At 49.1% G+C, this 13,497-nt stretch overlaps 1 protein-coding gene across 1 annotated transcript; it reads right to left on the bottom strand.

Annotated features, from left to right (window-relative positions):
- Positions 1–5,434: 5,434 nt before the first annotated feature.
- LOC133347662 (centromere protein X-like) lies at positions 5,435–11,111 on the bottom strand. Its single transcript, XM_061560136.1, has 5 exons — positions 10,922–11,111; positions 7,424–7,475; positions 6,734–6,787; positions 6,117–6,205; positions 5,435–5,522 (listed from the first exon to the last, which is right to left on the bottom strand). The coding sequence occupies exons 1-5, from the start codon at positions 11,045–11,047 to the stop codon at positions 5,508–5,510; spliced, it is 336 nt and encodes a 111-aa protein (XP_061416120.1). The 5' UTR covers positions 11,048–11,111; the 3' UTR covers positions 5,435–5,507.
- Between the last annotated feature and the right edge of the window lie 2,386 nt (positions 11,112–13,497).

The following is a 13,497-nucleotide window of genomic DNA, read 5'->3' as shown; positions in this document are numbered from 1 at the left end:
CCAGCGGCAAGCCCTGATTAACACTCCCGGTGTGGTAACCAAAATAATGACTACGCAGCCGTCTGCTGCACTCACTGTGACCGGCGTCGCGGTCCAAATTCGAAAATGTATGTTGGACTTCTTTCGCACCGTACGTAGCCAACCGTGCTAATCGGAGGTGTGGGGGGTAACAAGCATCTACACGGCACGTGTCTCAGTCGGGACTACACACCGCAATCATCGCCGCCCCCCCTCCGCCTGGCAGTCTGAAGCTCCAGGTCACCATGGCAGTGAGGCTCATTCCTGGTCTCTTGCGTCCCTCACTTCGCCGGGTTGAACAAAGAAACAAAAGGGAAGAGTCTTCTTGGTTCTTTCGGTATAAAACCAGGACTGTCGAGGCGACAGACCTGGTTTTCACCTGAGGACGGCTGCTTGCGTTGTGGCCGAAACATCGTGAGAATTGTTTTATTATGTTTTATTTTTATTATTTTATTACTTCCCTTCTACGTGACTTTACCGAAAGAACCAAGAAGATGAATCCCTGCAGTCACGAAAGCTTTAAATCGAAAAAAAAGGGAAGAGCCTGGGTTTTGGTTTTGACCCCAGGAGACCTGCGATGCCAGTGAGGTCAATCCCCAATGCCAGATCACATCGACAGCCCACGCGGAATGGTCCCAGCGACGGCACGGAAGCCGTGTCATCAGCAGTCAACGGCGGCGGCGTGGAGATCGCCAACGGATGCGTCACGCTCCCCGCTACGGTCCACCCAGTGTGGTGAACAGTGACCCTTACTCTGACCTGCCGACCCCAACACTAACCCGCTAAACCTCACTCAAAGTCCTCACCCCGACCAGACAATTCACCCCGGCCCTTCGCCTCGCCCCTTGACCCCCATTTAAAACAGTGCAGTGGAGAGCACCCGCAGTGTCACGTGATGGAGCCGTGACGCGCGATGATTGTGATGGAGGTCAGGATCTCGTGATGATGACGACGATAAGAATGAGATGATTAGAATGCATAAAAATGTTATTCGGAGTAGAATTGTGTCGTGATGATAATGATTGGTTGATGAGAATCAGATGATGATTAGAATTTGATGAGTAGGATTTGATGATGCTTGCAATGAGATATCGATGATTCGGATTTGGTGATCGTCATTAAAAACATCTCCCCCCCTTCCTCCACTCCATCCCTCGACCCAACTCATGCCCCCCCCCCCCGCTCGCCATCTCCCGTTCCCCCGCCCCCCGCCCCTCCCCGGCTCCCCGTGTTTATACAGGTGGGCCCGTCCGGCGCCACGTGTCTGACCACGAACGCATTCCCGGGCCCCCAGTTTGGGGGCTCGGGAGGGAGGAGTTGGGGGGGGGGAAGAGGAGAGGAGTAGATGGGGCGAGCGGGGAGACACACATCCCTCGACTGGCATCGTTATGACCATCATTAGCGTTTGATGTCGCCGTGGTGGTTGCTGTTGTTGTGGTGGTGGTTGTGGTTGTTGTTGGAGCCACGGCCGCTTATTACGTGACTCACATTCCTGGGGCTTGGGTCGCGGGGCCACGGAGTTTAAATCAACTTCATCATCAAAAAAACCCAGGGTGGCGCCAGCTCTCCCATCAACCCAGCTCCCCCATCAACCCAGCTCTCCCATCAACCCAGCTCCCCATCAACCCAGCTCTCCCATCAACCCAGCTCCCCCATCAACCCAGCTCGCCCATCAACCCAGCTCTCCCATCAACCCAGCTCCCCCATCAACCCAGCTCGCCCATCAACCCAGCTCGCCCATCAACCCAGCTCCCCCATCAACCCAGCTCTCCCATCAACCCAGCTCCCCCCATCAACCCAGCTCTCCCATCAACCCAGCTCTCCCATCAACCCAGCCCTCCCATCAACCCAGCTCCCCCATCAACCCAGCTCTCCCATCAACCCAGCTCTCCCATCAACCCAGCTCCCCCCATCAACCCAGCTCCCATCAACCCAGCTCTCCCATCAACCCAGCTCTCCCATCAACCCAGCTCCCCCATCAACCCAGCTCTCCCATCAACCCAGCTCTCCCATCAACCCAGCTCCCCCCATCAACCCAGCTCTCCCATCAACCCAGCTCTCCCATCAACCCAGCTCGCCCATCAACCCAGCTCCCCCATCAACCCAGCTCTCCCACCGTCCCAGCCCTCCCATCATCCCAACTATTCTATCTACCCAGCTCTCCCATCAATACATCTCTCACAAGTAATTAACACAGTATTCGATGCCTTTTACTCCCCAAAACTTGGCAGGACCCTCCTGCAAAAACAGTCACGAGACTCGGCGAGGCTTTCCTGGGTAAACATGCGAAATAATACTACTACTGTACTATAGTAACGTTTTCTTTTCATCTAACCGCTAATGGTGGTGTTGATGGTTTCGCTCCCCCATCCTCGCCGGCCACGCTGTTTGTCGTGCGTAATGAGACGAACTCTGCTTCATTTGCACTGCGAATCCATCACGCGCGCGTGTGAGTACAGCTGCCTCTGGTACTCACCCACACACACCCACCCAACCAAACCCTCCCCCCACATCCGCGCACACCCAACCAGACGCACCCACCCACCCACCCAAACAACCACACACACGCACCCATACACCCAACCATGCTTCGAACCAAGCAGTTACTGACCCAACCACAAACACGTTCACACGTCCACCCAATCACGCACATACCCACGGATACGCCCATGAATAGCTTCCACCCGTCTGCGCACTCACCCAGCCATCTACCCACTTAGCACGGACGCACAATTGCCCGTGTATGTATATTGGATATTCACGGTCTCATATACCGCCCAGCCACACAGCACTTCCCCATTCAACAACACCACACATTCAACGACCACTCACCCACCTACTAATACAACTCCACTCCTTACACACATATCTACCCGACCACTCACCCATAAACTTACATAATCACGTACCCATGCGTGCACGAGTCTACTCACGCACGCGCCCTCCCGCGCACACCCTCCAACTTTCTCACACACACACACGCCCCCATGCACGCAAGTCCACCCCGTACCCACCCACCTACGAAATATGGCTCCATCGTTTGATCGACCGAAATAAATGTAGCTCGCGTTAGACGCATCGAATCGCTCTCACCCACGCAACCACACACGGACTTATCCACGCAACCACACTCACCCAACCACCCACAGACTCACCCACCCACACTCACCCAACCACCCACACTCACCCACTCACCTACTCACTCACCCATCCACCCACCGACTCACCCAAATACCGTATTTTCAACTAGTAAATGTTCATTGTATTTTTTATAAAAATGTTAATTAACTTTGCACCACCAGATTTAACACGCAACACAAAGCTGGTATATTCACAATAATGCATAATTGATTATGCATATGAAGGATGTACATTGCTCTACAGATTGATATCGATTATTAAGATCGCCGGACGTGAATTGAATCGTGGTCCCTCTCGGCACTAGATGCCGCTATGTTCACCACGTCGAACAATTTAGTTTTTAACTGAATTGTAACAACTAATATAATCCCGAAGGGAAGGAATCATTGCACCACAAATACGAATTAATCACAGGCCCCCTGGGTGGCTCCCCCTGGTCAGTCCACGTGGGTTCCCCTAACCACTCCACGTGGATCCCCTTGGCCACTTCACGTGGATATCTTTACGACTCCGCTTGGGTCCCTTCAGCCACTCCACGAGGGTCCCCTTAGCTCCTCAACGTGACACCCCCTTAGCTACTATAGATTGGCTCCATTGACCGGAGGGGTTAGTGGGGGGAGTGGGTATCCGGGTCCCCTTACCCCGCCCTCCCTTGGCTCCCATCCCCCCCCCTACACCGGCGCCTCCTCGGCGTCTGAAAGTTTTTAACCTCAAAGCCGCTGCGGTTTTTTCCGTAAAAATAAAAATTATAAATAAGATTATTTATAGCGCGACCACAAACCCACCACGCGCTCAGCTCACACACCGTTGACACAGCAGGCGTCTTACACGAAGATCCCCCGTGTAGCCTCTAACGGATTCGTTGGGGCAAGTGCTGTTAGAGCACCGATTAAGGCCGGAACAGCACCATCTTATCCATATACACACGCGTGTGTATATATGCAAGTTGTGCTAAACCTGGAATGCCAAGTGTGATTCCTGGTCACTGCTAACATCAGTGATGAGGACTTCACTTCACGCAGAACATGTTACGGTGCACTGGGAGACTGGTAGCAACGTGAACAGTGGTAGCCGCAGCCATGACGAGAGGTACATAAGGCTGCCAGGAGGCGATCCGGCGCTATCAACAATAGTTCTATATTTACTATGATGTTTTCAGTCAATCAATACGCGTTTATACACGTCCGAAGAAACCGGAGCATGCAAAGAACACATTCCTGCGGAGGGAGCTGGTAGGAACGTTGGGTTGCTCGGTCAATGGCCAGGGTCAACGGCGGCGTGGTGTATTCCGCAAATATGCCCGACTGTGAGGGCGGGCACAAGCCGGCGTGAGTAGGTTAAAGGTTGAGTTTTATAAGGGCACCACGGGGTGGCCATCCTCTCCCCACCCAGCCCCACCCCTCCCATTTTTGGATTCACGACGGACACAAGAATCCCGTGGGCTGGTGTAACTAGGTTCCTACCAGTAAAACCCAAGCATGTGTGAGGGTGGCAATTTGCTCCCGTGCGTTCAGCTGGCAAGCCACGGTATTGCACCTCGATATCCATGGGGAGTCTCTCAATGCCGAAGTGAGGGCGTGAGGCCCTGATGGCGAGTAACATCTGAAACCGCCCTTAGCACACCACACCCGCAATCCCCACAGCACACACCAACCCCTACTGACCAGTGTGGTGAAGTATGATCAAACAACCTCACCCCACCCCCCCTCAAAGTTGACACGATGGAGGGGGGGTTCATTTAGCAGTGGGTTGACGAAGAGGCTGTAATTATCAGACATGTTTGGACGGCGTTGCCTGCATAAGATCCTTGCCAGTGAATTCCTGGGAGCGAACTAGCAAATGAAAGTGGACAAGAAGTTGGTGAGCGAGAACGAGAGATGGGGGGTGTGATTATCGACACAATCATTCGGATATCTGCTCACGATGGATACCACAAACAGGTTTCCTGATACAATAAAAAGAGACAAATGGAATAGGTAAACGATGAAGCCCTGAATAAGATGAAAATACACAGAATATAGATTCGGCATAATGTAAACTAACAATAACCACCGCAGAGAAGACAGGTGCAGATGAGAAGTCGAAGGACCAGATTGGACGGCACAGCAGAGACACGGAATGATGGGATCTAACAATACCTGAAGAAAACGCGCCATAGGTCGGTAGGGGTGGAGGGAAGCGGCGTCGACAGAAAGTGTCAACAGCACTCCGGTGCATATCAAGCAGCTGCTCTTCCCAGACCCAGCGTGCCGGAAAAAACACAGGAGTGAAGATATCGCTTTACAGCTCAAGTTTATTCGTAACAACAATAATGTTCCACTTGGGTCCGACGGCTCGGTCCACCACGGTCAAAAGTCCAGGAGCTGTGGAGCGCAAACAGGTTAAGCGAATGACAGCTAACGAGACACAGCGCTCTCCCTCAATCGGTTCATCAAGGAAAAGATTGAAACGGCAGATATCACACAAAATTACTGGTGGTACACCCCGAGATCACATCGGCAGCTATCTGAAACGCTTTTCCTTCCAATATTAGGAACCCACTGGAGCAATGTACTTTAAAATCTAGATTGAAAAGTAATTTCTTTAGAACTGCTTTTTGTGTATAGTTTGTTGTCCTTCCCCCGTACCTCCGATTAACATGGTTGGCTACGTACAGCGCGAAAGAAGTTCAACATACATCAGAAAGCTGTACAGCACAACCGTGAAAACCCACGTGGGAACAAACAGGTCACCAGTGGTGCAGCGTTGTTGGGCATGGACCCCTCTGATAGTGATAGTGCAGGTGGGGTGGTTGTGATAATGTAGGTGGTGAAGATGATAGTGGTGGTGCTGATGGTTGTGGTTAAAGCGACGTTGCATGTGGTGGTCGGAGTCGTAGTGGCGATGGAGATTGTGGTGGTGGCGCATGTGTTGGTATTTGTATGGGTGATGGTGATGGGATTGCTGGAGTCACGCACCAACTGAGGCAGCACTTTCTCCAGGTGTGCCACGTCCACCACGTCCACCGCCTCGCTCTCTGCCTGCCTGCCCGCTCGCATGGCCGCCTCTGTCCGGGGTTGACAGGGCAGTGGGGGCCACATTGGTTACGAGTGGGGTTGCCACTTTGTCCCGATTTTCGCAGGATCATCTTTTTGAGGAAGCTGTTAGTTTGGGAAATGTGTTAAGTCTTCCCGGAACTTTAAAAGTCCCAATTTTTTTTTGTCAGTCACTTGGCCTGTGTCCAGCAAGCAGTATCAATGCATACACCACAATCTGTCGATCAGCAGGTCGCATGCGGTGGGGTAAAGTGCGAGTACACCCATCTCTCTCCCAACACGCCCGGTGAACGTGGAAGAGTAGACCAAATGCCCTCAAGAGTTCACTCTCTCGAGGAGGCCCTTCTGCCAGCAGGGTCGCACCTCTACAAATCTTCTTGGTTCTTTCGGTAAAGTCACGTAGAAGGGAAGGGAAATAATAAAAATAAAACATAAGCTTTACATCGAAACTCTACAAATCTGTTTTATATACTGGCTTGGGAAGAGACTACGGGAGGGAATACCAAGGTGTGGATGGGTAACCCAGCTCCCGGCCTCACCGGTGACAAACAGGCGGAGGAGGCTGGTCATGAGCTTCAGGGCGTCCGCGTTCACTGCAAGGGAGACGACCGTGAGCAAAGCGGCTTCGAGGATGACAGCAACAACAGCAGCAGCTCTTACCTTCAACCGGTTTTATAAGGCTTTACTGTAAACGATGAGAAACTCATCGGAGAGAAACGTCTCGATGCCAGCTCATACGGGTGCCGAGGCATTGCTGCTCATCTCGCTCCTTCACAGCCCTGAGGCAATGGAGGAACTTTCACAATCCTATGGCGGGAGCGGGTCCATCCATAGGGAAACCACTGTCGACTTTCATACGGAGTTGTATTCATGTGACAGGATAGTGTACAGGCTGTAAACAAGAGGAATGACACTTATGATTTCTTGACGGCAAAATGTGAGATGTTGACCGTTGGATTGGTCCTCCCATCATGCCTCGCGTGTCATGTGACATCACGTTGTGTGTATAATGCACAGCCTTGTTTTAGACTGCGAAGAGTCAAAATTACGGACATTTATTGTAAAAAATTATGCCTATACTGTGCCGACAAGTATAGTTGTCTCATTGTCCTGTCACTCTCGGAAGGGAATTGCAAATTATTTTTTATTATTATTATGGGCAGCCATTGCCTGGCATTCGAGTGTCGTTAGAAATGCCATCACTGGTGGAGTTGTTGAGACGTTCACACCTTTGGTCTTTTCATCCTTGAAGTGTAGCGCCAGCAGCTTCCCAACCGTTTCCTGCAATCATAGAACACAAAACTTTAGATAACCATAACAATTTAAATTTATATAGCAGTTTTATTAGTTCGGCCTTCGACTAAAGCATTCCGAAAGGTGCCCAATCTCGTGAGACCTCTAAGGCTAAGATGGGCTGAGCTTGGATGGTGCTCAGATCGGTGACAACGATGATACACCAACTGGTTGTCATAGCACTTGGGGAGCTTCGTGGTTATATAGCAGAGGGCAGTTATAGTAATACTCTTTGGTTTTTTCGGTAAAGTAACGTAGTTAAAATTTTTAATTAAATACATGAAAACTAAATTTAATCACGTTTCGGGCGAAACACAAGCGTCCTTCTTCAGGTGGGGACAACGTAGCGAAAGCACAAGACACACTTAAGCGGTTGTGCTTTAACTAAGTTGTCCCTACCTGAAGGACGCTTGTGTTGCGCCCGAAACGTCGTGATTTAATCTAGTTGTTTCCATTTATTTAATTACTTTTTTACCTGCGTGACTTTACCGAAAAAACCAAAGAGTATGAATCCTTGCAGTCACGAAAGCTTCACATCTAGAAGTTATAGTGTTATCTATTGTTATACCCCAGGCTCACACGTTTCCTGTCTTCAACAACCCCTACTCACGGGTGTGGTGAAGGTCAAGTCTGGCATGGGAAGGCCCTCACATCCAGCAATGGCCGACATCGCAGTTGACGTCGGCCGCGGCCAGGAACCAAATTCAGGTGGCAGAGTTCGGAGAACAGCGCATCAACCACTTTGCCATCACTCCATCCATAGCACACCCCGTAGCCAACTCAAAAGCGAATTGCTATAATCCACTGCCCACACAGCTTGCCAGTTCCCGGATCTGTCCAACCTCTGGGAGATTGACCCTAAAGCTTTCAACAACAGTTTTGTTGTTGTACAGGTAGTCCCCGAGTTACGATGGTCCGACTTACGATATTTCGATCTTACGATGGTGATAGCGATACGACAAAATTGCAATAAACAACCTAACATCGTTCAAGTATGCAGACGGACAGAATCTTGGTGAGTACAGTACTATATGATACGTTACGATACGTTCAATTCATGTATGATACGTAGCTTTAACGATTTCATTTTAAGGTTACCACGATACGATACGTTCAATGCATGTTAAAAGTTTTATAGCAGATAGGATTGTTTTCTGAATTTTTTTAAATATTAAATTGCAGTTCATATAGGTAGGCTAATAATTGACCTTGGTTTTTTTTACTTTACATTTTACTGTGCAATACAGTATTGTAATTAATAAACACATACGGTATATAGTTTATACAGTACGGTACTGTAAATTGCTCTGTTTTGTTAAATTATCACCATTCTTTAAGACTTCTGGGTAGGCTAGGCCATCTTCGACTTACGATGGGGTCGTCGTAACGCATCTTCATCGTAAGTAGAGGACTACCTGTATTTGTTTTATGCACCCATGCTGCTGTTGCCACGAGCGCTACCGGCATGCCGGTTTGTTCGCCACGTTGCATTCACGACCCCTGGCGGACACGTAGCCAACCTGCCCTCCCACACACGAGCGGCGACACTGCCCGGGACACATGGCAAGTAGTAACCACAGGCAATGCCGTGGGGTTTGTACTCATCCCGTCAGCCACACGGCCTCTTGTGAGTCGTAGACTTTCGGCGGAATTGGTCCAACACGAGAGAAACTCCCAAGTTCGAACCAATGCTGCCGGTGTGAACTGTCCAGATGGTTTAGAGGCGAGCACCACCACCACCACCATCTCTGTTAGATATGGGTCCCGATTCACACGCAAAGCAATTGAATGCATCGGGGCCGTCCATAAATGACGTCACGCGATTTTGGACGATTTTTGACCCCCCCCCCCCTCAAATATGACGTCACAAAGCTCTGCCCCCCCCCCCCCCAAAAAAAATGCTTCAAATCGCTTTAAACTATTGTCATTGTAGTGCGTATTTAATGTGGCGCTGCACTGTGATTTTGTAGGAGAAAACATTTATTAAAAAGTTTAATTAAGTAGAACGTGTTGTCTATATTTATTTAAAGTTGCGCATTTTGATGTGACGTCACATTTCTCAAACCCCGCCACCCCCCCTCGTCACAAACGTCTGACACCCCCCCCCCCCAATAGGTGCGTGACGTCATTTATGGACGGCCCCATAACACAATACGTTCTGGCGAGGGCTAAAAATGATTGTGTGTACATTCGTTAAATCGGCGCGGTGTGTCCAGCAGCGTCGACGGTCAACACACAAACCCCTCGCCACTATCAGGCGCGTGCGGTGCGCACGAGATGGGGGGGGTGGGTGGTCGTCACTAACAACGCGGACACATCTTCTTGGTTCTTTCGGTAAAGTCATCACGTAGAAGGGAAGTAATAAAATAATAAAAATAAAACATAATAAAATAATTCTCACGACGTTTCGGCCACAACGCAAGCAGCCGTCCTCAGGTGAAAACCGGGTCCGTCGAGGCGACAGAGTCTGAATGAAACAGCACACGAACTTTTTTAAATCCTTTATATTAAGCTTGCTTGCATGCTTAGGACCGTGCAAATCTTTCGGTCGTTTTTTAACCCACTTCCCGTGATCCAATCGAGCTGACATTTTCCACACAGACTCGTTGTGCGAGACAATTAATTTTCGTGAAAAAAAACTTTCCAAAATTTTACACTTTTTAGGGAAATAAATTATATTTAATTACCAATTGTTTAATACTGCAGACAATCATCTGACCCATAGGTGGCAGCCATCTCAAGCCAGAGGACGAGAGGACTCTAGCCGCCACGCATATAAAGGATTTATAGTGAAAAACTTTGTTTTTACGGGTTAATTTTTTTCATTCAGACTCTGTCGCCTCGACGGACCTGGTTTTCACCTGAGGACGGCTGCTTGCGTTGTGGCCGAAACGTCGTGAGAATTATTTTATTATTATTTTATTACTTCCCTTCTACGTGATGACTTTACCGAAAGAACCGAGAAGATGAATCCCTGCAGTCACGAAAGAAGCTTTAAATCGAAATTTAACGCGGACACAGGCGGGTGGAGTATCGTGAGGACTGATGGAGGCCGAGACTCTGAGGGCAACATCCACTGCCCCTCGGGCTCCGTGCTGTGGATGCACCTGCACTCCACTGCTGGATGAGAACCACGCACTTTGACCATACTTCACCACGCCAGTCAGTGCGGTTTGGCGGTGGGGGGCAGCAGAGTTTGCTGGGCTGTCCTCTGCTACCCGCAACGCAGCAAGTCTATAGCACCTGCTATGCACGATGTCGCCGCCCATCAAAGCCCTAACCAGGCTCAACCCGACGAGATCTGACGCACGACGGGTTATTCTCTCAGTGAGCCGGCTCCCGACTGCGGTTGATAATAAGTTGGTGCAAACACGACGTTAAAAACAACAAGAAACTTAATGAGTTGTGAGGAGACGCGGCCGCTCGCTCCTCACCCGTTTGAAGTGGGCGCGCCATTGCTGATCCATGGCGACGCGAGGCGGGAAAACCACGGCGGGTTTCCACGCCCCTTTTATGGGCGTGGCCGTTGAAGCCCCTCCCCCTTTTGTAGGCGTTGTCATAGCGACACCCCGCCTCCTTTGAAGGTGGTGTGCATCGACGTGTCCCGCTCCTTTTATGGGCGTGGCCGTTGAGGCTCCTCCCCCTTTTGTAGGCGTTGTCATAACGACACCCCGCCTCCTTTGAAGGTGGTGGCCATCGACGTGTCCCGCTCCTTTTATGGGCGTGGCCGTTGAGGCTCCTCCCCCTTTTGTAGGCGTTGTCATAACGACACCCCGCCTCCTTTGAAGGTGGTGGCCATCGACGTGTCCCGCTCCTTTTATGGGCGTGGCCGTTGAAGCTCCTCCCCCTTTTGTAGGCGTTGTCATAGCGACACCCCGCCTCCTTTGAAGGTGGTGGCCATCGACGTGTCCCGCTCCTTTTATGGGCGTGGCCGTTGAAGCTCCTCCCCCTTTTGTAGGCGTTGTCATAGCGACACCCCGCCTCCTTTGAAGGTGGTGGCCATCGACGTGTCCCGCTCCTTTTATGGGCGTCGTCGTGTGGGCGTGGTCATGACGTAGGACCCGCCCCGTTGTGGGCGTTGTCGTTCCGGAGCCACGCCCATTTCAAGTCTATATTCAATCTGTATTCTTAGGTTTTTTCGGTAAAGTCACGTAGGTAAAACATCAAAATTAATAAAAATAAAATAAAATAAAGATCAGGACGTTTCGGAGGCAACAAACGTCGTGATGTTTATTTTATTTTATTTTTTTTATTAATTTTGATGTTTTACCTACGTGACTTTACCGAAAAAACCTAAGAATATGAATCCTTGCAGTCACGAAAGCTTCAAATCTAGAATTAATGCCATTCAATCTGATTTAAATACATTAAATTAGCTTTATATTTTCTTGGTTCTTTGGTTCTTACGTGACTTTACCGAAAGAACCAAGAAGATGAATCCCTGCAGTCACGAAAGCTTTAAATCGAAATGTAGCTTTATATTCTTAGGTTTTTTCGGTAAAGTCACACGTAGGTAAAAAAATTTAAAATTAATAAAAGTAAAATAAAAATAAAATAAAAATAACGACGTTTCGGAGGCAACACAAGCTTCCGTCTTCAGGTAATTTTAATTTTAAAAAAATGTTTTACCTACGTGACTTTACCGAAAAAACCTAAGAATATGAATCCTTGCAGTCACGAAAGCTTCAAATCTAGAATTAAATTAGCTCTTTAAATAATAGTGACCACGGGGAGAGAGAGAGAGACACGCAAACTCCAAATATACAGCATTTAAACTGGTACCGACGCGGGCGATTGCCAATATAAAAACACGCAGGTGAAGAGAGAGATCATCTTTCGTGAAATCTTTCATTTAAAAAAAAAGGGGGAGGGGGGGGCACATAAAGCAAAGCATTGAAGAAAAAAACGAAATGATGAACGAAGCAAAGTGCCGTCTACACCAAGCATCTTCTTGTTTCCTCTGGCGGGGGGGCGGGAGGCACCGTTTGTGACACATTTGCGAGACTTTGCAGATCTTCTGTCCTATGGTTTTCTACAGGATAAGAGACCTATTGCAGGGGAGCAGCAAGTTGTTCAAATGTTTATATCAAAGTTCTGTAGCCAATCCAAGGCCTCTGGCGGCGAGGTTGTGGATGGCTTCATCATCTCATGCGGCCGATGTGACCGTCCTGTGGCCAGATTGTCCGCGTATCTAAACTTCCGTGATGTTAATTGGTTTTTTACCCTTCTATCTGGCAACAAAACTGACACCTTTTTACAAGGAGTCATGTGTGCATAGACCGAAATATCTGCAGTCATAATACAAACAAAAGACATAACTCTGATAATGTGCACTGTCGTTGAAGTTGATTGGTCCACACCCGAGACAGCTTTCCTTAGAGCCTAGTCTCACATGGGTTGGACCAGATGACGCCAAAAGGCGCACAACTCAAAGACAATGCACCAGTTATGTCTTTTGTTTGTATTATGACTGCAGGTATTGTGGTCTATGCAAACATGACTCCTTGTAAAAAGGTGTCAGTTTTGTTGCCAGATAGAAGGGTAAAAAACGAATTCTCATATTTTTACTGGCAAATGAGGTTCCCATGGGTTTCCGTGATGTTGTGTCTGGCATGTCGCCCGCGTCGGGAATCCGGTGGGCAGCTGACGTTTATTCCCAATGTGGATGCGGTGTCTGTTGTTGTATGTACCGTTGAACTTCTTTCATACCGTACGTAGCCAACCGTGTTAATCGGAGGCACGGGGGAAAGACAACTAAACACAAAGCAGTTCTAAAGAAATTAGTTTACAGTTTACATTTAAAAGTGCATTGCTCCAGTGGCTTCCTCCTATCAGAATGTTCCAGACGTGTCTGAAAGCGTGCGATGCAGTGACCGTCTTTGTTCGATGGTTAGCCAAAAAGGCACCACGAGGATGACCGGAGTTTATACGATGGCTTGTGCTACTTGACGAAATCAGCAATGTATCGTGGTTCTTGCCACGAATGTGCGACCTTATAAATGTATTCTAG

This window comes from Lethenteron reissneri, chromosome 3 (assembly GCF_015708825.2).
Source record: "Lethenteron reissneri isolate LAM-NWPU_2019-01 chromosome 3, ASM1570882v1, whole genome shotgun sequence".
Lineage (NCBI taxonomy): Eukaryota > Metazoa > Chordata > Hyperoartia > Petromyzontiformes > Petromyzontidae > Lethenteron > Lethenteron reissneri.
Note: the sequence above shows the minus strand (reverse complement) of the source record. Positions and strands in the feature narration are given on the sequence as shown.